The 22,692-nt window shown below is 44.9% G+C and overlaps 1 protein-coding gene across 4 annotated transcripts in view; it reads left to right on the forward strand.

Annotated features, from left to right (window-relative positions):
* LOC124615611 (vesicular glutamate transporter 1-like) overlaps positions 1–22,692 on the forward strand; it is a 141,371-nt gene that overhangs the window by 108,647 nt on the left and 10,032 nt on the right. For all 4 annotated transcript variants that reach the window (XM_047143609.1, XM_047143607.1, XM_047143608.1 and 1 more), the window contains exons 8-9: positions 237–370; positions 6,062–6,204. In XM_047143609.1, the coding sequence (XP_046999565.1) occupies positions 237–370; positions 6,062–6,204 (277 nt within the window). The remainder of the gene's footprint in view (positions 1–236; positions 371–6,061; positions 6,205–22,692) is intronic.

Genomic DNA, 22,692 nt, shown 5'->3' on the forward strand with positions numbered 1-22,692 from the left:
CGAGTCAGATGACTGATGACTGAAAATGTATTCTCGCAGGTGGTGTGTGTCCGTGTAAGAAGTTATACTGACATCCGACCATATCTTCTGATTGCTTCACTTTTCCTGTCAGACAGCGTAGGTGACAGGTATCTGGCTAGGAAAAATTTTCGTATTGAAGTGTGCAATATGAGCAAGCAGAGCCTGCGCGTGAACGAGAGCCTGTGGACCCACACACTGGCGCCTGTGTGCTTCAGACACGATGGACTTCGACCTGGAGCAGGCGGGCCTGCTGTCGGCGCTGCCCTACCTGGTGGTGGCCGTCAGCATGCAAGGGGCGGGCCACGTCGCCGACTGGCTGCTCAACCGCGGCCTGCTCAACACCACGCAGGTGAGCTCGCATAACTGCCTGGCCCTCCTCTCTCCTGACTTTTAGGCTGGTATTGTCCGCCCCATTAGCTGAGTGGTCAGCGCGTTGGAATGCCACGCCGAGGTTGGTTGGGTTGGGTCGTTTGGGGGAAGAGACCAAACTGCGAGGTCATCGGTCTCATCGGATTAGGGAAGGACGAGGAAGGAAGTCGGCCGTGCCCTTTCAAAGGAACCATCCCGGCATTTGCCTGGAGCCATTTAGGGAAATCACGGAAAACCTAGATCAGGATGACCGGACTCGAGACTTAACCGTCGTCCTCCCGAGTGCGAGTTCAGGGGCCTGGGTTCGATTCCCGGCTGGAACAGGAGATTTTCTCAGATCAGGGACTGGGTGTTGTGTTGTCATCATCATCATTTCATCCCCATCTCCGACGCGCAAGTCGCCAAATGTGGCGTCGAATGCAATAAGTACTTGCCCTCGGCGGTCGAACTTCCCCAAATGGGAGACTCCCGGCCCACAATGCCAAACGCACATTTCAGTTTTACAGGCTGGTATTTAGCCATGTCTCAGCGTTTTAGTAAATTATCAGAACTTAAAAGAAAAGTTGTGGTGATTCCTAACTATGGCGATAGATATTTCGCCAAATGGGACTCTCCTGCTGTTAGCACCACAGGCTCCATGGAGCCGGCTCAGAATTTTAGGAAACCGGAGCTTGGCGGTTGTGGCCATCTCTGACCTTAGATGGCCGGCCGCGATGGCCGAGCGATTCTAGGCGCTTCAGTCCAGAACCGCGCTGCTGCTTCGGTCACTGGTTTGAATCCTGCCTCGGGCACGGATGTGTTTGATGTCCTTAGGTTGGTTAGATTTAAGTATTTCTACGTTCTAGGGAGCTGATGACCTCAGATGTTAAGTCTCCTAGTGCTCAGAGCCATTTGAACCGACCTTAGATGAACACTGAAGAGCCAAAGAAACTGTTACACCTACCTAATAACGTGTAGGACACCTACGAGCACGCAGAAGTGCTGCATGGCGTTTCAAGGACTCCACTAATGTCTGAAGTAGTGCTGGAGGGAACTGACACCATGAATGTTGCAGGGTTGTCCATAAATTCGTAAGAGTTCGATGGGGTGGAGATCTCTTCCGAACAGCACTTTGCAAGGCATCCTGGATATGCTCAATAATGTTCATGTCTGGGGAGTTTGGTGGTCGGCCCAAGTGTTTAAACTCAGAAGAGCGTTCCTGGGGCCACTCTGTAGCAATTCTTGACGTTTGGGATATCGAACTGTCCTACTGAAATTGCCCAAGTCCGTCAGAATGCACACTAGACATGAATCGATGCAGGTGATCAGACAGGATGCTTACATACTTGTAACCTCTCAGAGTCGTATCAAGATTTATCAGGGGCCCCATATCACTCCAACTGCACACGACCCACATCATTACAGAGCCTTCACCAGCTTGAGCAATCCCCTGCTGAGATGCAGGGTCTGTGGATTCATGAGGTTGCCTCCATACCCGTACACGTCCATTCACTCGATAAAATTTGAAATCAGACTCGTCCGACCAGGAAACATGTTTCCAGTAATCAACAGTCCAATGTCAGTGTTGATGAGCCCAGGGAAGATGCAAAGCTTTGGGTCGTGCAGTCATCAAGTGTAAACAAGTGGACCTTTGACCCCAAAAGCCCCTATCAATGATGTTTCGTTGACTGACACTTGTTGATGGCTCAGCATTGAAATCTGCAACTAGTTGCGGAAGGCTTACACTTTTGTGATGCTGAACAATTCTCTTCAGTCGTTGGTGGTCCCGATCTTGCAGGATATTTTTCCGTGAACCAAGTCGTCGGAGATTTGATGTTTTACTAGATTCCTAATATTCACGGCTCGTGAAATGGTCATACAGGAAAATCCCCACTTTATCGCTATCACAGAGATGCTGTGTCCCATCGCTCGTGCGACGACGATAACGCCACGTTCAGACCCACTTAAATCTTGATAACCTGCCATTGTAGGAGCAGTAATCGATCTAACAATTGTGCCAGACACGTTCTGTCTTGTACAAGCGTTGCTGACCGCAGCGCCGTATTCTGCCTGTTTACTCATACATGTCTCTGTGTATGATAAGTGTGCCTCTACTAGTTTCTTTGGCGCTTCAGTGTATGAATGCCACAGAAATTAAATTTTGCTTTATTAGTGTTTTACCTGCCTGAGAGTGTCTTATTAAGCGTTTCTTCTTATTAGCTTTCGTCGTATCTAGGTTTCACTTTGTAAGGTGGCAGAATAAATGGTCAAATTCGCACCTTACATGAGACCTTTACAAATCGTAATGACAAGGTGAAGATTACACCTAATGTAAATCGACAGTTATGAGAACATTTGCCTATCAATATGTAAGGCAAAAAGGGATGACAGTCAATCAACAGTAATTAACACACCATTCCTATACAATGCATGTCTTCGAGTGGAAGGTACAACAGGGAATGCAAGTCGAGTCACTTTTAGTTTGAAAAGCCAGCTCCACAACGGCATAGTGAAGCTTCACTGTGGGAGTTACACTGGAAACCACTTAAAGGGGTGGCAGGAAGGAGGACAGCGACCCCGAGCTAGGTGATTCAAGCTTGAGGGCCGCCTCTAGCGGGGCATCTGCACAAGGGCAGGAAAAAAAGCCTTAGAAAACTGCATTTCGGAATTCCAACTGGATACGAACAAAAGAGTGACGCATTTTCGTCCAGCATATGTGACACATGGAAAGGTCAATGTACTTTAGGCATCTAGAATGGGCATAAAACGTCCGATTGGCGGAAACGCACTAGGAAGGAGAAAAATACTGAAGTTCGATGCAGTTTGATGGAAGGGACATTGCGATTGATAAAGTGTGTTTCTACAAAATAAGAGGAATACGCCTATTGGTGGAAAAAATAGGTGATGTGAAAAAGGAATCCAAGTGGGAGCAGGCGGTTCTACCATGAGTAGGACAAGAGAGAAATTTTTGGGGGACTCTTCTCTGAACTGGAGTCAAGTGCAGAATGGAGCGCTTAATGCTCCATACGACACAGAGAAGAAATTGGTGTGAACACTGTGTTCACAGTGGCTACACTCCAGCTAAAGAATTATCTGTAGCTATGTTCGGCTCCAGCTGTGGAGAAACGAACCAGCCAAATCAGTTAATTGTTCTTGTGAGAACTGAGAGGGCACTGTAATATGCACACTGCTCCAACCATGTGCGTCTATATCGCCACATAATAAGACTAAGGCTGAGTACATGTTTTCTTGCAGAACGAGAAACATAGGGAAAGTTTCTGCTGGAAAGTTCAGCAAAGGCCAGATCAGTTTTGTAGGAATTTCAGTGGGAGAAGGCGGCCTTGCAGACAGTGGCACGTCGCAGCTTAAGATAAATACCGCGTGCAGAGGTGTAAACTTTGTTGGTTCATCAGCTTGCGTCCACTGTAAACTAGAGCGGTCTTGGGTAACCTTGCGCTTGACTAACCATGCACCGTAGACTTTATTTTCATCCTAAATAGTACCGAACTTCGAACTGGAATCGGACGATTTTCGTAGTACTGACCAACATCATAACGTATATGTAGGAGCAATTTTGTAAAGAAACTCTCAATTAAACTTTCATATTATTGTGCTTAGGGTTAATGCAAAGAAAATTCCAAATAAACTCTAATAATATTGTGTTTAGGATTAATGTGCTTTCAGAGAGTTAATATTTAACATTATTGTGTATAAACGTATTTCACTTTTTGATGCTGGCAACATGCATTATCGATTGTGCTTTTTTTATGTCGGCGAGTTGAAAATTGTGTGAAAAGCTGTAATTTGGTGAGAAATATTGCGACATTAAACTTGTCATTTCATCTCACACAGATGTTCTCAATTCTAGAATAAACAAAAACAAACCCCCACCCTTAAAACAGGAGCGTTCTATGTTACTATATGTTTGATGTCCGCTACTTACTGTTAGCGAAAAATTATTGACGATGAAAGTTGGGTCATCTCATTTTCTTTTCTCGATCGGAATATGACTTGATTTTATATGTTCAACACGTATAGACTTTTCATTTTAGTTACGTTTTCTTACCTTATACGAGTCTTTGTCAATAAATTAGTACAGATCGCACCTGATGACGCAGCTAAAGTGCTCCGACACTGGTAGAGCCAATAAATAAAGGACTTACAGCTAAAGCAGTCTTATATTCTCAAAATCGTATATCTCGGCTGAGACTGCCATGACTCAATGTCTGTGCGTTTCTTTTTTTCCACAGTTCCTAGTTAAAAAAATTCTTCTTCTTAAAAATTTCTTATAACGTTAGTTTTAATTTTGTTGCTAACTCCTGGCAAGAATTTCTTTTTCGAAAGTATTCCATCATATTCTAGATTAAAAACAGATGTCTAATATTTTTTTCGTAATTCTTACTAACATTTCATTTCGCACTAAGTGGCAATTTCGTAAGATGGTGAAATGATCCTGACTCGTCTAGTTTCATGACAGTCTCCGTAGCTGGTAAGTTTGGGGTACGGAAAGCACGGACCACTGCTAAAGTGCTCGTCATTTACGACGGCGGCCGAGTTTAGGTTCGTTCTGCACATCTGACGTCACAAAACACAGTCAGCCAATGAACAGAGAACGACGTTACCAGAGCTCGACTGCAATGTTGAGCACGGACGAGTGTCTTCAGTTTTAGAAACGTTCAGTCATAAATAAAGTAATTGAACAAAAGCAATGTCTTGATAGCAGACTTTCTTTTATAGAAAGTTTGGAAAAAGCATTCTTTATACCAATTGGTTCATAGTCTATTAATTAATTAAACCAAACAAGCAATAAGCCTGCTAATTCAGGCGATAGCAAGAAAAGGTGTTTGTATCATTCTCACTAACCGCCTTTTCGCAATAAAGAACAGCGGTAATTGTTTATTTCCTATTGTACTTCGACGAAACGTGAGTAATTCATAGTCATACCAACAGTGTTTGTCGATATTTTGCGTCGTAGTTTGAACTCCTCCAGGAACTATATTGAATGATAAGCTGCATTAGCGTAATTGTTAAAGTGTTTAGCTGCTAAGCGAAAGATTCCGAGTTCAAACCTTGTTCTGTGTTTAATATTTTCTTTATTTAAAAACAATATCAAAGTGTCTTACTTTATGAATTTTATTCGTTTGAATGTAATTTTTTGAAATTTCTAGTGGCAACTGAAATCAACCATACGGAAAGTATACGCTATGGACTTTTACCTCTGCAAACTCTTCAAAATTTCGTGCAATGGTTTACTACACCTAATGCTGCACAATAACTGCGTTGAACATCGAAACAAAATTAAGTCATTTATGGGCGGAAGGTATCAGTCAAGAAGATGTGCAAAAATCAAATTTTTGGGCCAAATAGTTTTCGTGAAATCGAATGAGAAAGTGTGTCAAAGCAGTGGAAACACCATGTGTCTGCACAGGCGAGCAGTGCAGTGACGACAAAATAGCGCACAGCGCGGAATGCGGGGAGCACGTCTCTGTAGCAGCGAAAGGGTTAATGCGGCCGTGGTGGCTTTACTTCATAAACTGCGCGCTCCCCCCTAAACGTAAGTTTGCGAACTATACTATGGCGCTGCTTCTCTTGGCGCGTGCAACTGGCAACGCAGCAATCTCCCGCGTCCGGGCGGGCAAGCGCGAACCGCCGAGATAAAAGAATTGAACTACAGCCCGCTCGCTCTGCACAGGTGCGGAAGGTGTTCTGCTGCGGCGCCTTCCTGGGGCAGTCGGCGTTCATGCTGGCCACCGCCTTCCTCATGACGCCCGCCGCCGCCGTCGCCTGCCTCACACTGGCCGTCGGCATCGGCGCCTTCGCCATGGCTGGCTTCTTGTGAGTACATCGGGCTCGGAGGCTTCACCTGCCGCGAGTCTGCGCTTCTGTCACATCTCCGTGTCTCACTGACAGGGAGCAAACCTTGAAACAAGTCGGCCAGTTACAGTATGTCATTTAACTGAACCACTGGTTTCATATTACGCTAGTTACGCCAGTCTGGTAGACGAACGACGGGAACAGTCATCATAAACGACTAAACAATAGCACGAGATCGATGCGAATACCCTTGCGACATCCCATTTTCCATGTAGTTTGGATACATTTCACTTTGAAGTCATGGATGAGTAATTTAAATCAATAATGAAGTAAATACACTCATGTTCAGAAAAAAAAACAGAACACCTTGAACGACTAGAGGTAGGACGTTCATATTCACAGGATTTGTAGACTAGTAGTAGTGTGTAAAACGCCCGCTGGGCAGAACAGGTGATTAGGATTGCGGAAAGCGCCAAATATGGTTGGGGTCAGTTTCATAATAAAATTGTAATTTGTTGTAATTTAATAACACGTTTACAACTGAAGCGGCACATAGCCGAACTTCTACGAGTTTCAGACTCAAATTCTTTCACGTCTGAATGCCTCCAAACAAATCTTAAAAATCAACAAGGTAAATTTGTAATGGTAACTGCGTGTTTTCAGTCACTTGAAATTTACCTTGTTGATATATATACAGGGTGAGTCACCTAACATTACCGCTGGATATATTTCGTAAACCACATCAAATACTGACGAACCGGTTCCACAGACCGAACGTGAGGAGAGGGGCTAGTGTAATTGGTTAATAAAAACCATACAAAAATGCACAGAAGTATGTTTATTAATACAAACCTATGTTTTTTTTTAAATTGAACCCCATTAGTTTTGTTAGCACATCTGAACATATAAGCAAATACGTAATCAGTGCCGTTTGTTGCATTGTAAAATGTTAATTACATCCGGAGATATTGTAACCTACAGTTGACGCTTGAGTACCACTCCTCCACTGTTCGATCGTGTGTATCGGAGAGCACAGAATTACGTAGGGATCCAAAGGGAACGGTGATGGACCTTAGGTACAGAAGACACTGGAACAGCACATTACGACCACATGCTAACACCTTTTTATTGGTCTTTTTCACTAACGCACATGTACATTACCATGAGGGGTGAGGTACACGTACACACGTGGTTTCCGTTTTCAATTACGGAGTGGAATAGAGTGTGTCCCGACATGTCAGGCCAATAGATGTTCAATGTGGTGGCCATCATTTGCTGCACACAATTGCAATCTCTGGCGTAATGAATGTCGTACATGCCGCAGTACATCTGGTGTAATGTCGCCGCAGGCTGCCACAATACGTTGTTTCATATCCTCTGGGGTTGTAAGCACATCATGGTACACATTCTACTTTAACGTACCCCACAGAAAGAAGTCCAGAGGTGTAAGATCAGGAGAAAGGGCTGGCCAATTTATGCGTCCTCCACGTCCTATGAAACGCCCGTCGAACATCCTGTCAAGGGTCGGCCTGGTGTTAATTACGGAATGTGCAGGTGCACCATCATGCTGATACCACATACGTCGACGCGTTTCCAGTGAGACATTTTCGAGCAACGTTGGCAGATCATTCTGTAGAAACGCGATGTATGTTGCAGCTGTTTGGGCCCCTGCAATGAAGTGTTTGTTACAACACGCAACTGAACGTCGGAGTTTTCAAGAGTCAACTTTAGGTTACAATATCTCCGGATGTAATTAACATTTTACAATGCAACAAACGGCACTGATTACGTATTTGTTTATATGTTCAGATGTGCTAACAAAACTAACGTGGTTCCATTTAAAAAAACATAGGTTTGTGTTAAAAAACATACTTCCGTGCATTTTTGTATGGTTTGTATTAAACAGTTACACTAGCCCCTCTCCTCACGTTCGGTCTGTGGAATCGGTTCGTCAGTATTTGATGTGGTTTACGAAATATATCCAGCGGTAACGTTAGGTGACTAACCCTATATATATATATATAACACAGCTAGGCTGAAAGCCTCAAGGCGGGGGTGGACAGACAAACACAAACAAGATGCAATACAAACGGCAGAAGGCCCACAATTAAATTTTCAAGATTTTAAAATAAATTACAATAACCTTTCAAAGGCACAAGGCTGCAATGTTTACGCTTGAAAGGTAATTTTAAGAACAAGGTTCCAAGCGCGATGTGTAAGTCTGAAAGGTAATTTTAAGAATAAGGCTCACAGTTAATTTTCCAAAATTTAAAAAAAATTAAAATCATAAGCCTTAAGTTTTAAGTAGCTGAAACCGGACTAAAAGAAAGGACAACACAACGGCAATAACCCTTCAGCAAATATCCAGTTGCCAGAATTCAAACTTGCTTACATTAAACACAGTAAAACCAAGGATTTTTTTAAATCATTTGCTATGATAGATTATAAACAGACAATAAAATACCTGTGAGAAAGAGAGTAAAGACAACAGCACTCAGAAGCCTCCAGGGGGTCGGTCTGCCCTCGTTCACTTAGGTGAGACAGGTGGTGAGCCCAACTACACTTGATCCGTCAGAACCCAACCAAGGGACAGCCACGGACCGACCGACAAAAGACTTGCCTGCCACCAATCGGTACATGAGAATTCAAACACAAAATGTTACGGGCGTGATTATCCACAATCAAATATGTATATTTATTAAGCTGTGGAGGAAAGGATACTGCCTGAAATTACGTTTGCGGCCAGGGCAGGTAACCAGAACACTAACGGCAACAAGGCAGAAAATTCCGCTGGTGCACTTGAATTGTAGTCAACCAATATAGTTAATTCCACTGCATGGCGGCTAAATTTCAGCAATACCAACACTCGGTGTTGCACACAGGAAAACCTCCCCAACAGCGAACCACCGAAACGAACCACACAACATGAATGGACGTGGCTTGAGTACTTGAAAACACTGCTCAACTTTGACATCCTCGATCAGTGAACCACGAAGCTCGTAGCGATCGGACAGCTCGACACACGCTCCGACACTGAGCAGGGGCTGCCAACGGACCCAGCCGACTGCACCTCGCGGAGATAACTTCCCTGGTCAGCAGCAACCGACCGACTGCGTTCTAGAATGCCGTCAGTGGAAATAACGCCAACCTCACACACCTGACAAACACTTGCACAAAGACCTGAACGATACCCAACAGTAACTAAGCACACACACACACACACACACACACACACACACACACACACACACACACGTCCGACTCATGAACGATCGGCGAGCCAAAACGCGTCGTCCGGTAGGACGACCGACCAACGATCCATCAAGACTGTGGCCTGCCTCAAGTCATGGGTGGCAGCAGTGGTCGGGCGAGCCATGTCGACGCAGACCTCGCAGCTCCAACCCGACTGCACTAGTGCCGCATTGCAACTCCCCGGCTAGTAGGTCCGGACTGCACTCCGGACGGTTTCCGACTCTGGCAGAGCCGAACGTGCGACCCGACTTCCCTTACAACGGACAATGACTGGGAAGTAATACACTCTTGGAAATGGAAAGAAGAACACATTGACACCGGTGTGTCAGACCCACCATACTTGCTCCGGACACTGCGAGAGGGCTGTACAAGCAATGATCACACGCACGGCACAGCGGACACACCAGGAACCGCGGTGTTGGCCGTCGAATGGCGCTAGCTGCGCAGCATTTGTGCACCGCCGCCGTCAGTGTCAGCCAGTTTGCCGTGGCATACGGAGCTCCATCGCAGTCTTTAACACTGGTAGCATGCCGCGACAGCGTGGACGTGAACCGTATGTGCAGTTGACGGACTTTGAGCGAGTGCGTATAGTGGGCATGCGGGAGGCCGGTTGGACGTACCGCCGAATTGCTCAACACGTGGGGCGTGAGGTCTCCACAGTACATCGATGTTGTCGCCAGTGGTCGGCGGAAGGTGCACGTGCCCGTCGACCTGGGACCGGACCGCAGCGACGCACGGATGCACGCCAAGACCGTAGGATCCTACGCAGTGCCGCAGGGGACCGCACCGCCACTTCCCAGCAAATTAGGGACACTGTTGCTCCTGGGGTATCGGCGAGGACCATTCGCAACCGTCTCCATGAAGCTGGGCTACGGTCCCGCACACCGTTAGGCCGTCTTCCGCTCACGCCCCAACATCGTGCAGCCCGCCTCCAGTGGTGTCGCGACAGGCGTGAATGGAGGGACGAATGGAGACGTGTCGTCTTCAGCGGTGAGAGTCGCTTCTGCCTTGGTGCCAATGATGGTCGTATGCGTGTTTGGCGCCGTGCAGGTGAGCGCCACAATCAGGACTGCATACGACCGAGGCACACAGGGCCAACACCCGGCATCATGGTGTGGGGAGCGATCTCCTACACTGGCCGTACACCACTGGTGATCGTCGAGGGGACACTGAATAGTGCACGGTACATCCAAACCGTCATCGAACCCATCGTTCTACCATTCCTAGACCGGCAAGGGAACTTGCTGTTCCAACAGGACAATGCACGTCCGCATGTATCCCGTGCCACCCAACGTGCTCTAGAAGGTGTAAGTCAACTACCCTGGCCAGCAAGATCTCCGGATCTGTCCCCCATTTAGCATGTTTGGGACTGGATGAAGCGTCGTCTCACGCGGTCTGCACGTCCAGCACGAACGCTGGTCCAACTGAGGCGCCAGGTAGAAATGGCATGGCAAGCCGTTCCACAGGACTACATCCAGCATCTCTACGATCGTCTCCATGGGAGAATAGCAGCCTGTATTGCTGCCAAAGGTGGATATACACTGTACTAGTGCCGACATTGTGCATGCTCTGTTGCCTGTGTCTATGTGCCTGTGGTTCTGTCAGTGTGATCATGTGATGTATCTGACCCCAGGAATGTGTCAATAAAGTTTCCCCTTCCTGGGACAATGAATTCACGGTGTTCTTATTTCAATTTCCAGAGGGGATATATCGATACGCGCTGCTAGCGCCTGTCACGGTCAGGCAAAGCAGCAACTCAGTAACAGTAGTAATTTAAATAAACATGGTCAGGTGGAAGTGCGTTAAAAACAGTGTGTAAAATACATTATGGCGGAACCACGAGCCACGCATGGCTCAGTATGTTCTTCAGAAACGTTAAGCATTTCAATCGACTCGGTTCAGCATGTGTCCTGTTGCCTAGTACGCACAGGGTCCGCCACGGGCTCTGATAACTTGTTCTATGCGTGATGGCATCGACGCATATAAGGTGCGAATGGCGTCCTGTAGTATAGGCATCCATTCACCTGGATCCACAGTTCATCTGTGGTGGTTCACTTTGGATGACAGTGCTGCACCCGCCATTTCACCATATCCGACACATTTTCGGTTGGCGACGGGTCTGGTGATCTGGCGGGCCAGATCCTGTGACACCAAGAAGGGACGTGCTCTTGCAGCAACATGTGGTCGTGCATTGTCTTGCCAAAAATGGCGTCTGGAGTGTTCTGCTGAAAGGGTATGGCTGCAGGTCGCAGGACGTCATCCACGTACGTCACACTGGTCACAGTGCCCTGGACACGCACCATCTGTACCCAATAGCAACCCACATCATACGGCCTTAAGTTAGGGCTATATGTCCTGTGCAAATGCAGTCACTCTGCTGCCGCTCCTCCCGTGTGCAGCAACAGAACTTGGATTCTTCCGAGAACAGTATCTGAGGCCATCCCTGCTCCCAGTGACGTCCTTCCACACGCCATTGGCGTCTAGCATGTTTCTGCACATTCGTCAAAGGGAGACGGAGAACTGTACGGCGCTCACATAGCCCATGCCGTAACAAACGGCGACGGATTGTCGCCCTTAATAGTGTACAATGTGTTCGATTGTTCCACTGTTGCACCAGAGCCGAGGAGGACGCAGATATGTCCTCCAACGCCATTCGGATGAGGTGTCCATCTTCTCGGTGGGAGAGGGGGCTTTGCCTGGGTGGTGCGACCTGACCCACCTCGTCGTGTTCTACGACCTTCTGTGAACAGTTCTGCGCACACCTGTTGCTCTGCCGAAACGCTTCTCCCATGGGAGCAGCGATTCCCAGATGAATGCATCACATTCTCTCATCACAATAATGCGCCCTCTTTCAAACTCACTGAACAGACGGTACGGTTCTTGCATACGTCTGCGAGGCATCCTACACGTCTGCTCATGTCATACTGATGCATTACCTTCGGTTTATAGCGACAACGAGAGCCGCAGGCACATTTTACCGGTAGTGGTGCAGCACCGCGTTATCGATGTTGACCTTGCACCTGCGGGCCGACATGCTTCAAATGTTAATCATTTCTGCCTCACGGGGTGGCCGCGAGGTTAGAGGCACCATGTCGCGGAATGCGCGGCCTCTCCCGCCGGAAGTTCGGGTCCTCCCTCGGGCATGGGTGTGTGTGTTATTCTTAGCTAAGATAGTTTAAGTAGTATGTAAGTCTAGGGACCGATGACCTCAGCAGTTTGGTCCCCTAGGAATTCACACACACACATTTTGTCCCGTCGCTTCTCACAGTTTTGGCAAAACTCATTCCAAGTGATAGCTATCGTTTCGTCTTGCTTGTTTTCCTTGTGGCCTACCACCAACGTGCCACTTCTATTTCTTACGTTCTGTGGAGATGTTAATCAATACTAAGATGTCCATTTGAGATGCAAGTGTCTTGCAAAATCTTTGCTGCTGTTGTGTGAAATATTAAACAATCTAAAGTTTCCTTTCAGTGAGCAATCAAACCTCTTTCGGCCTGACTTTTATCGCCTAAAAGACATGGCAAGCAACATACTCGCAATATTTATGTTAGTTTTTGTGTCAGCAGCTGGAAAATTCAGTCTTAATTATGGGCTGTTTGTGTCAGAGCTTCAGCGTGAGGTAGGAGGCACAAAGTCCATGGCGACATCCGAAACACTGTACGATTTCATTTCCCACTAGAAGTAGATTTCCAGCAATATTCCGATTTCAGTGCAATTCATGTAGTGTGGCTGCATTATAACGTGTAAAACACTGCAAATCTGTACGCAGAAGTCGTTTACCGTAAGACGTGATTCTCAGAGCACCACAAAATGGGAATTAATTTCCTAAACGCAACCGTACCTATAACAAGAAGAAAACACGTAACTTGTGCTGTTAATTTTATTCCTCAAGAAGTTGGCCGCCATGAATCACTTCATGCTGTGACGTGTAAAATGAAGGCAGCAATTGCCTGTTCTTGGGGGTAGTAGTAAGTTCCTCTGGGACCTGACTGCTGAGGTCACCGTCCCTAGGCTGACACACTGCTTAATCTAACTTTAACTTACGCTAAGGACAACACACACACTCATTCCCGAGGGAGGACTCGAACCTCCGACGGGGAAAACTGCGCGAACCGTGGCAAGGTGCCACAGACCGTGCGGCTACCCCGCACGGCTGCCTGTTCTTACTTCAAAGACGTAAGCGCCCATTAAAGATTCAAAAACCTCGTATGTGTGAATAAATGTGACTGAATCAGAATTAATCGTGATATAGTCACACCCGTGAGACCCACTGCTGGAACGGATTCATTCAATGGGTTGATTAACGCTATGAAATGTTGTGGCACTACCATGAATCTTAACATGGGAAATTCCTGTTCTATCACTGAAAATTATTAAATGTGACAATAAAGATTTAAACTAACTCCGAAGTTTATTACGAAAAGCATTAGAATCGCAAATCATCCAAAACAACGATTAAGTTGCCAAAGACACAATCACAGATTTAGCATTGAGAATTATACAACGCGAACTATTGGCTGGCAAAGTTACATGATGAATTCGGACTGCTTAATAATGTCGCTTCTGACTTTGTGAAATTTCTCTCGGCCTAACTATATAACGATTACAGTGATTATTTGACTGAATAGAGAACCGAAGAAACCTACACATCTGAGGATGCACTGACGAACGTGTAACGGTGAAACCTATCATGAATTTGAACTTAAGACTCTCGATAGCCCTAATACGCCGGAGCTGGTAGCTGTGCTCATCATAATCTTCAGTGTAATATGAGCAGTGTGGTGGCACTCTCCCGTAGTTCAGTGACAGGATTTCTCTGCGAAGGACTCAAACACTGGACACCAATCGGCTTCTCCAGCTGAAAGTGCAGCCTGTGGAGTACGAATGTGTTCACTAACAAGCCCAGAGATGAAGTCTTCCTCTCTAAGTCAGTACAGAACTGACTGCTTCCGTATTTCCAGCGAGAAAAACTCGACCCCAAATGCTCTATGAAGTTACATCGTCTGCCAATGATGTAATTCTTTTTTTAACAAAATATCCCACCAAGAAGAGGAACATTCAAAAAACCAAACCTAATTTCTTCCCTCTTTTCTAAAAAAAACTTGTAAACTCCCCCTCACTTACCGACCTTAATGACAGTAAAAATTAAACCGCGTGTACCTAATGGAAATTTGGGAAAAACAGTCGTCACCGAAGTTAATCTGTTGGTAAAGAAGGAGGAAGGGTTACATCTAAATCAAAGGAAAATGCGAATGAAACTGGTGGAAATTAATTTTGAAAAGGGGTAAAGTTAATAAAGAAAGTAAATGTGCGGTCATTACGTTAACAATTAACTGGCGTTAATTAGATATTTGAGATTTGGGGAAAATTACGGTCGCCAGTCCTATGGACAATTACTATAATAACTGAAAAAGAAAGGTTATTGCACTTATGATTAGCACTAGAAGCGTGGCAACTGAAGGTTGACACGTGTAGTGTGAAAACTGAAAGTTTGTCAGAAGTAATAAATTTCGCTACACTCTGACTTAATTTAGCAAAAGAATTAATAAAACCGGAAAATTGAAAGTTAATTTAGTGACTGAAATTAATAGTGAACTTTGTTTCTGAAGCACTACGAAATTCAATAAAATACGGTTAGTCTTGGGCTACCTCAACAATCATTTCAAAAGCTACTTGAATTTACGCAATTTAGAAATAAGAGATTTAACTTGACACTTGAATTAAATGATTCTGAGCAATTAACAATAGTAAAATTTAGTACGTACCAAACTGAGCTGCAGTCACAGGTAGGCTAAAATATGGTAACAAAACTCGCACTCTTAATTTGTGCTTGTGTAATCTAAATATTGCAGCCAGCTATGAATACTTTAACTGAACTTTGAAATTAAAGCAGTGAAATGGAATGATATTACTTTAATGCTGGCGTTTGAATTTCAACGACACTCGGGTTCTTTCCAGAAAAGGAAGGGACCCTGCTTGGTAATGCAATTGGGACAATGAGCAACAAAGGTTCATGCTACGTTGCAGTAATTTTGTGAGACAAAAGGAACAATTTTAAAAGCTGAGGTCTGCCATACGGTTCTAAAACTTTACGTGCTTCCAGTCTTCCTTGTTGGTTGATTGAAGGTTTGAAGTCGTCGGTCGAGGAGGTGGCGACAGTCACTCATTGTCGGCCGTAGCTGTTGCAGATGCTGGATGTTGGCGCGCCTTCTTCTCGACACGGTCACCAGGCGAAACGGGCTCTTGATGTGCGCCAGCTAATGCTTCCCGTCCGCGACACCGTGTCAGAAACTATCATAGCAAGTCGAGCGCAATTACATGCCGCCCAACCCCGAAAGCGCGGCAACTCGCGGGAGCATCACACAACACACCTGCTCCACCGCCCTCCTCCAGGAAGACTCCGCTCTGCCCGCGCTCCACGCGGCAGAGTTAACACTACCGAAGATCCTAAACACTTTGGTTCTCCACACGACCTATCGATGTAATCGTTCGATAGCATAGTTTTCCCTAGGCAAGACCCAGCGTACAAATACAAATAGTATTTACAAAACAAACCAATTATTCATCGACATAAACGCATATATATATATATATATATATATATATATATATATATATATATATATACACAAATAGTAAAACAATTACAATATATAAAGACACAGAAATGTGATATCTTCAGGTAACAAAACAAGGAAAAAATTTATAGTACAATAGATGGAAATAGGAGGATATGCATTTCCGGCGTTACAAACTTCCTGCTACACTTATGACATCACTTCTTTTTTCACTTCTGTTTCATCATTCAGTACCCTCGCAAAGAGCAGCTAGCCTCATCATTTCAGATCCTGGGAAAAGCTAAAGTCTGTGGTATCTGGTATTTTTTCGTTAAGAAAAATGCTTTCAGATCGCCAATTCACAGTGTATATGTGCAATAAATCGCACATAGGCTGGCGCTAGCATGATGCTGGCTGAGTTAACTTTACCCAAGACAGCATAAGGACAGCTATAGCCGCCAGCCCCCTGCCTGGAGTCCTGAGAACGGCAGCATTCTCTCGGCTCATCAGATATCACCGAACCTCTCTACACACCACCTGCCTCGTATCTGCTGCGCTTCTCACTTCCAAAACTCATCCAAAAACGAAGCATTGATCACAAATACCCTACTGGCTATTAAAATTCCTACACCACGAAGATGATGTGCTACAGACGCGAAATTTAACCGACAGAAAGAAGGTGCTGTGATGTCCAAATGATTAGCTTTTCAGAGCATTCACACAAGGCTGGCGCCGGTGGCGACACCTACAACGTGCTGACACAAGGAAAGTTGCCAACCGATTTCTCATACACAAACAGCAGTTGACCATCGTTGCCTGGTGAAACGTTGTTGTGATGCCTCGTGTAAGGAACAGAAATGCGTCCCATCACGTTTCCGACTTTGATAAAGGTCGGATTGCAGCCTATCGCGATTGCGGTTTATCGTATCGCGACATTGCTGCTCGCGTTGGTCGAGATCCAATAACTCTTAGCAGAATATGGAATCGGTGGGTTCAGGAGGGTAATACGGAACGCCGTGCTGGATCCCAACGGCCTCGTATCACTAACAGTCGAGATGACAGGCATCTTATCCGCATCGCTGTAACGGATCGTGCAGCCACGTCTCGATCCCTGAATCAATAGATGGCGACGTTTGCAGGTCAACAACCACCTGCACGAAGAGTTCAACGACGTTTGCAGCAGCATGGACTATCAGCTCGGAGACCATGGCTGCGGTTACCCTTGACGCTGTATCACAGGCAGGAGCGCCTACGATCGAGTACTCAAAGGCAAACCTGAGTACACGAAAGGCAAAACGTCATTTTTTCGGATGAATCCAGGTTCTGTTTACAGCATCATGATGGTCGCATCCGTGTTTGGCGCCATCGCGGTGAGGGCACATTGGAAGCGTGTATTCGTCATCGCCATACTGGCGTATCACCCGGCGTGATGGTATGGGGTGCCATTGGTTACACTTTGAACAGTGGACGCTACATTTCAGATGTCTTACGACCCGTGGCTCTACCCTTTATTGGATCACGGCGAAACCCTACATTTCAGCAGGATAATGCACGTCTGCATGTTGCAGGCCTTGTACGGGCCTTTCTGGATACAGAAAATGTTCTACTGCTGCCCTGGCCAGCACATTCTCCAAATCTCTCACCAATTGAAAACGTCTGGTCGATGGTGGCCGAGCAACTGGCTCGTCGCAATACGCCAGTCACTACTCTTGATGAACTGTGGTATCGTGTTGAAGCTGCATGGGCAGCTGTACCTGTACACGCCATCCAAGCTCTGTTTGACTGAATGCCGGTCCGCAGCTCGTGGTCGTGCGGTAGCGTTCTCGCTTCCCACGCCCGGATTCCCGGGTTCGATTCCCGGCGGGGTCTGGGATTTTCTCTGCCTCGTGATGACTGGGTGTTGTGTGATGTCCTTAGGTTATTAGGTTTAAGTAGTTCTAAGTTCTAGTGGACTGATGACCATAGACGTTAAGTCCCATAGTGCTCAGAGCCATTTGAACCATTTTGAAATCAATGCCGAGGCGTATCAAAGCCGTTATTACGGCCAGAGGTGGTTGTTCTGGTTACTGATTTCTCAGGATCTATGCGCCCAAATGGCGTGAAAATGTAATCACATGTCATTTCTAGTATAATATATTTGGCCAATGTAGTGTAGTAATTTTAATGGCCAGTGGTGTACATGAAAAAAAGACGACCCAAACAGCCTGCTGCTTTTCAAAGTTTGATGTAGACGCTATTTTCGATGAGAATGTCGCTCTCTCTCTACCCCAGCAGCAAAATGCACTAAATCTGACCGCAAAAACCTGGACATTAGTTGTAAAACGGAAAAGATCTGACAAAATTCTGTCCACTGTCATCGTATCATTACTAACCAAGCGAAACCAATCTTTCTCCCTCCCTCTCTCTCTCTGTCTCTCTCTCTCTCTCTCTCTCTCTGTCTCTCTCGCTCGCTCTATCTATCTATCTGTCTCTCTCTTTCCAATAATTTATGTACTCGTATGGAATCTGCTGTTTTCAAGATTTGCGAAATTTGTTATAACTTTCTGTCCTGGTGTTATTCCTGTCGGCTTAGTCGTCAGTTGACTCAATGGAGAATATAGCTCTGTATGCAGAACTTTAAAGAGAGAGATGTTTTGCGCCGTCTGTCTGTGACTCGTTCTGTGTGCTACCGTATTTTTAATTGTTTATCTCTTGTACTGTCTGAGGCGGTGGTCGGGGAGGAGCACAGTAGAGGAAAGGTGCCCATTTGAAAGACCTAAAACAAAGTGCAATTGTATTTTTTATGATGCTAATAAGATCTTGCATTACTTAATTTTATCATACAATTATCGTATTTACAGTAATAAACAATCTTTCAGAGTAGTTATTAAATCTTCACAAACAAGGCATTTCGTAGAAATGAGATCAAGGTTTCCTAATATGAGACAGTAATAATATTTTGCTTTAATTATTTTATTACGTAATAATGACATATGAATATACAATTTTTACATGTTCATTCATTTCTGTTATCCTTCATTCATTTCACGCTACTTAGGTTGATATTTACGACATCCGGGGCAAACAAAATTGTCTTCTGTGACACCGCAATCTTCATGAGCCCAGCGACAACATTTCGTGCACTGTGCCCATTTCTCCCCGTGTTTGTCTTCAGAAAAGCGACCAATACAGAACAGACAGTCTGCGTCATCGTCATCACTGCTGTCTGAATCCCCACTGTCATCAAGATGGACATCGGATGCCGAGTCACTAGACGATTCTTCTGCTTTAGGTCTACGATTGGAAGATTTTCCACTCTTCTCCCCAAATAACTTTCTCGCTGCTTTCTTAGCTTCTGCCTCTGATTTCTTCTGTTTAGATTATTGCAGTTGCTTCACATAAGGAGTTGAACTTAGTAACGCAGCATAGCACGAACGCGATGTTTGACCTATTTGACTAACTCCAGGTGGTTTTGCGATGTGTGGGAGAGGTCTGATGTCTGCCGGGCTGACAGCCTGAGCATCACCATCAGTAGTTTCATTTTCGTTTTTGGCATCTCCTTCTTGAAGAGCGTCAGCATGGCGATGAATTGAAAACTCATGTCCCCTAAAGATGTTTCTGTTGCATGGGATGGGACCTGTTTTTCTGAAGGCATTCACAGATGCTTCCATTGTTGCTGCTCGGTTGTAAGCTGCCCCAAGTAACTTGGCTATTAATAATGGGGTGATAACACGACCTGGGTTACTTGCCAACCACGTTTCTATCTCTTGGGCATAGTAGGTTTTTAAAGGCCCCATAAATCCGACGTCAAGTGGCTGCATTTTATACGTTGAGTGAGGTGGCAAACGTACAATATGAACATTGTTTTAACGTGCTTTATCTAACACATCGAGATTCTTTGTGGGAAATAATTCCCATCAAGAATCAAAATGACGGGGTCATTTGAAGATGGCTTTACATGACTCACAAAATGACCAAACCACTGAGTAAATATGTGAGTTTGTATCCAGCCACTTGGATGACAAGCTGACATTGATCCTGCAGGTGCACCGTCCATCAAGTTCCAGAAAACATTCCAGTTTCTGATCATAAGATTAGTCAAAGTAATCCCTGTTTATGATAATTCAATCGAATTAAAATAAACGCAGTTGCCAAAATTTTACTGCAAATAATGGTCAAATATTGTTATCTCATGATAGTATTGCGTAAATTACATATAAAAAATCGTGAGAGAACGAGTTCCCCCAGTATGCGATAGGTATCGTAGTATGCGACACTGTCGCGTATTTGGATCCCCATAGTATCGCATGTTAGGAATTTCGCCGTCTTACACAAAGAATCACGCACTTGCTAACAACGTTCGTTGACAAATGAACCTAATTGCCAATAATTATAGGTAATACCATTACAAATAACAACAACAAAACAGCACAGTAATATCCACTCACCTTTAAGCTGAAATATTGTCTCAATACCGATGTTGCAAAAACTCCAAACACAAGATATTTTGTATCAACCTCTGCGTACTGTGTCCGGCTCAACTATGGCGTCCTACTCGCTGTGTCGTCGTCTGGCACGCAATAGACGTGTTTAAGAAACTCTCCACCAGAGTGCAACCCGTAACATGAGCACAACTGGGGTGTCTCATATTAGGGAACTATCGCATAATAGGCTCCTTTCCTCTACTTTGCTAAACGACCGTGTGAAACTGCCTAATAGCCACACTACGGCTGGCCTGTGTAGCACACCAACGGTCATCAATCGCTACGCGGGTTCTGTCCTGGTCTGGTTCACCTCCCTGTCTCGCAAGGTTAAGAGCTGTGCATTAAGCCACACGAGCGAGTCTACAGCCAAACGGCTTTACTGGTTATTTACCCTTTGGTCGGCCCCGCAATAGTATTGTTTTTATGGAGTGACAACATGTACCATATGCATGCCGGCCGCTGTGACCGAGTAGTTCTAGGCGCTTGAGTCCGGAACCGCGCTGCTGCTACGGTCGCAGGTCCGAATCCTGCTGCGGACATGTATCTGTGTGATGTCCTTAGGTTAGTTAGGTTTACGTAGTTCTAAGTTCAGGGGACTGATGACCTCAGAAGTCCCATAATGCTTAGAGCCATTTGAACCATTTGAACCATGTATGCATAACATCATGAGAGAAGATGCACTTGGTGCTCTGATTGATGTTGCTGCATAAAGCCACAACTATTCACAACGCCAAATATTTCTACGTTGGTTGTACCATTTTCGGTGACATACGCTAAGGCGCTTCAATAACGATTTGAAAATGGGTGCTTAAGTCGAAATAGGTAGTCTGAATAAATTATCACACCTCAGAAGACTGAGCGAGGAGCGAGGTGGCGCAGTGATTAGCACACTCGAGTCGGATTCGGGAGGATGACCGTTCAAACCCGCGTCCGGCCATTCTGATTTAGGTTTTCCGTGATTTCCCTTAATCGCTTCAGCCAAATGCTGAATGGATCCTTTGCAAGGGCACGGCCGACTTCCTAACCTAATCCACTGGGACGGATGACCTCGGTGTTTGGTGCCCTCCCCCCCCCCCCCTCTCCCCCCAGATCAATCAACCAACCAACCATTCAAACCGCAGACAATAACCTTGCTAAATTGGCTCTCCATAAAGCTCTACTGACAACTGAGGTCTCGTATATATTTGTTTTTCTGCATCTACATCTGTACCAACCAAGGTAGTTGATGGTGTATGAATGGAGGATGGGAAGAACGGCTGGCAGTGACCAGCTGAATGACCTGTAATTCCTCTGATTTTCGCGTTGTGTTCGTTTTGCGAGATGCGTGTGGTTGTAAATAACATGATTTTGTGGTAAGGATTAAGTTAGAATAATGATTGGGCTAAATCAGTGTTCTGTAAGCTGATTCAAATGTGGAAAATTATATCCTTGGAAATTTCAGCTTGACGTCTACTTTTAGTAGAACTGGTTTTCTGTAAGCTGCTTCTAATGTGGAAAATTTTATCCTTGGAAATTTCAGCTGGACGTCTACTTTTAGTACAACTTCAGATCGCTGCAGTCGATTATCTCCAGATGTTTTACAGGTATCGCTGTTTCCACTGATGTAGCGCCAACAGTGTGGTCCTTCTGTGGATTTTTGCACAACATGTGTAACCTCCCCACAAAAAATTTAAATATGACAATATTTAATTATGAATGCTAATGGACATTGTGCTAAGTGTAACCTCTCTACCGAAATTTTAAAGACAATATTTAATAGAAATGGAGCCAAACGTAACCTCCCTAGCAATTAAATTTAATGACAATAAAAGTGAGAATCACAATCTGACTCAAATATAAGTTCCTCACAAAAAAATGAAAGTCCATTCAGTGATAAGAAAATCTCAGTGATAATGAAAATTCAATTAAACCGAAATATCGGTCTTTGGCCCTGTGCAAAAATCACAATTAAATTCTTACCTCATTGTAACTGCTAGTCAAATTTCTGCTCTTATTCTTGCGCACGGCTTGGAGGAACTGCATTGCAAATAATAATATTCTTTTTTTTTTGTAATTTAACTGAAACTTTTCTTTAAGGGAAGTGGAACGAAATCGTTAGTTCAATTAAATAATTTTTTTTTTTGTAAAATTGCTTTTGAAATCAAAATTATTATTGGGGCACTTGTTGGAAATTAATTACAATAAATAAACTTTACATTATCTGATGATTACCTACATTAACAATATACCTCATTCAG

This window comes from Schistocerca americana, chromosome 5 (genome assembly GCF_021461395.2).
Source record: "Schistocerca americana isolate TAMUIC-IGC-003095 chromosome 5, iqSchAmer2.1, whole genome shotgun sequence".
In the NCBI taxonomy this organism is placed as follows: Eukaryota; Metazoa; Arthropoda; class Insecta; order Orthoptera; family Acrididae; genus Schistocerca; species Schistocerca americana.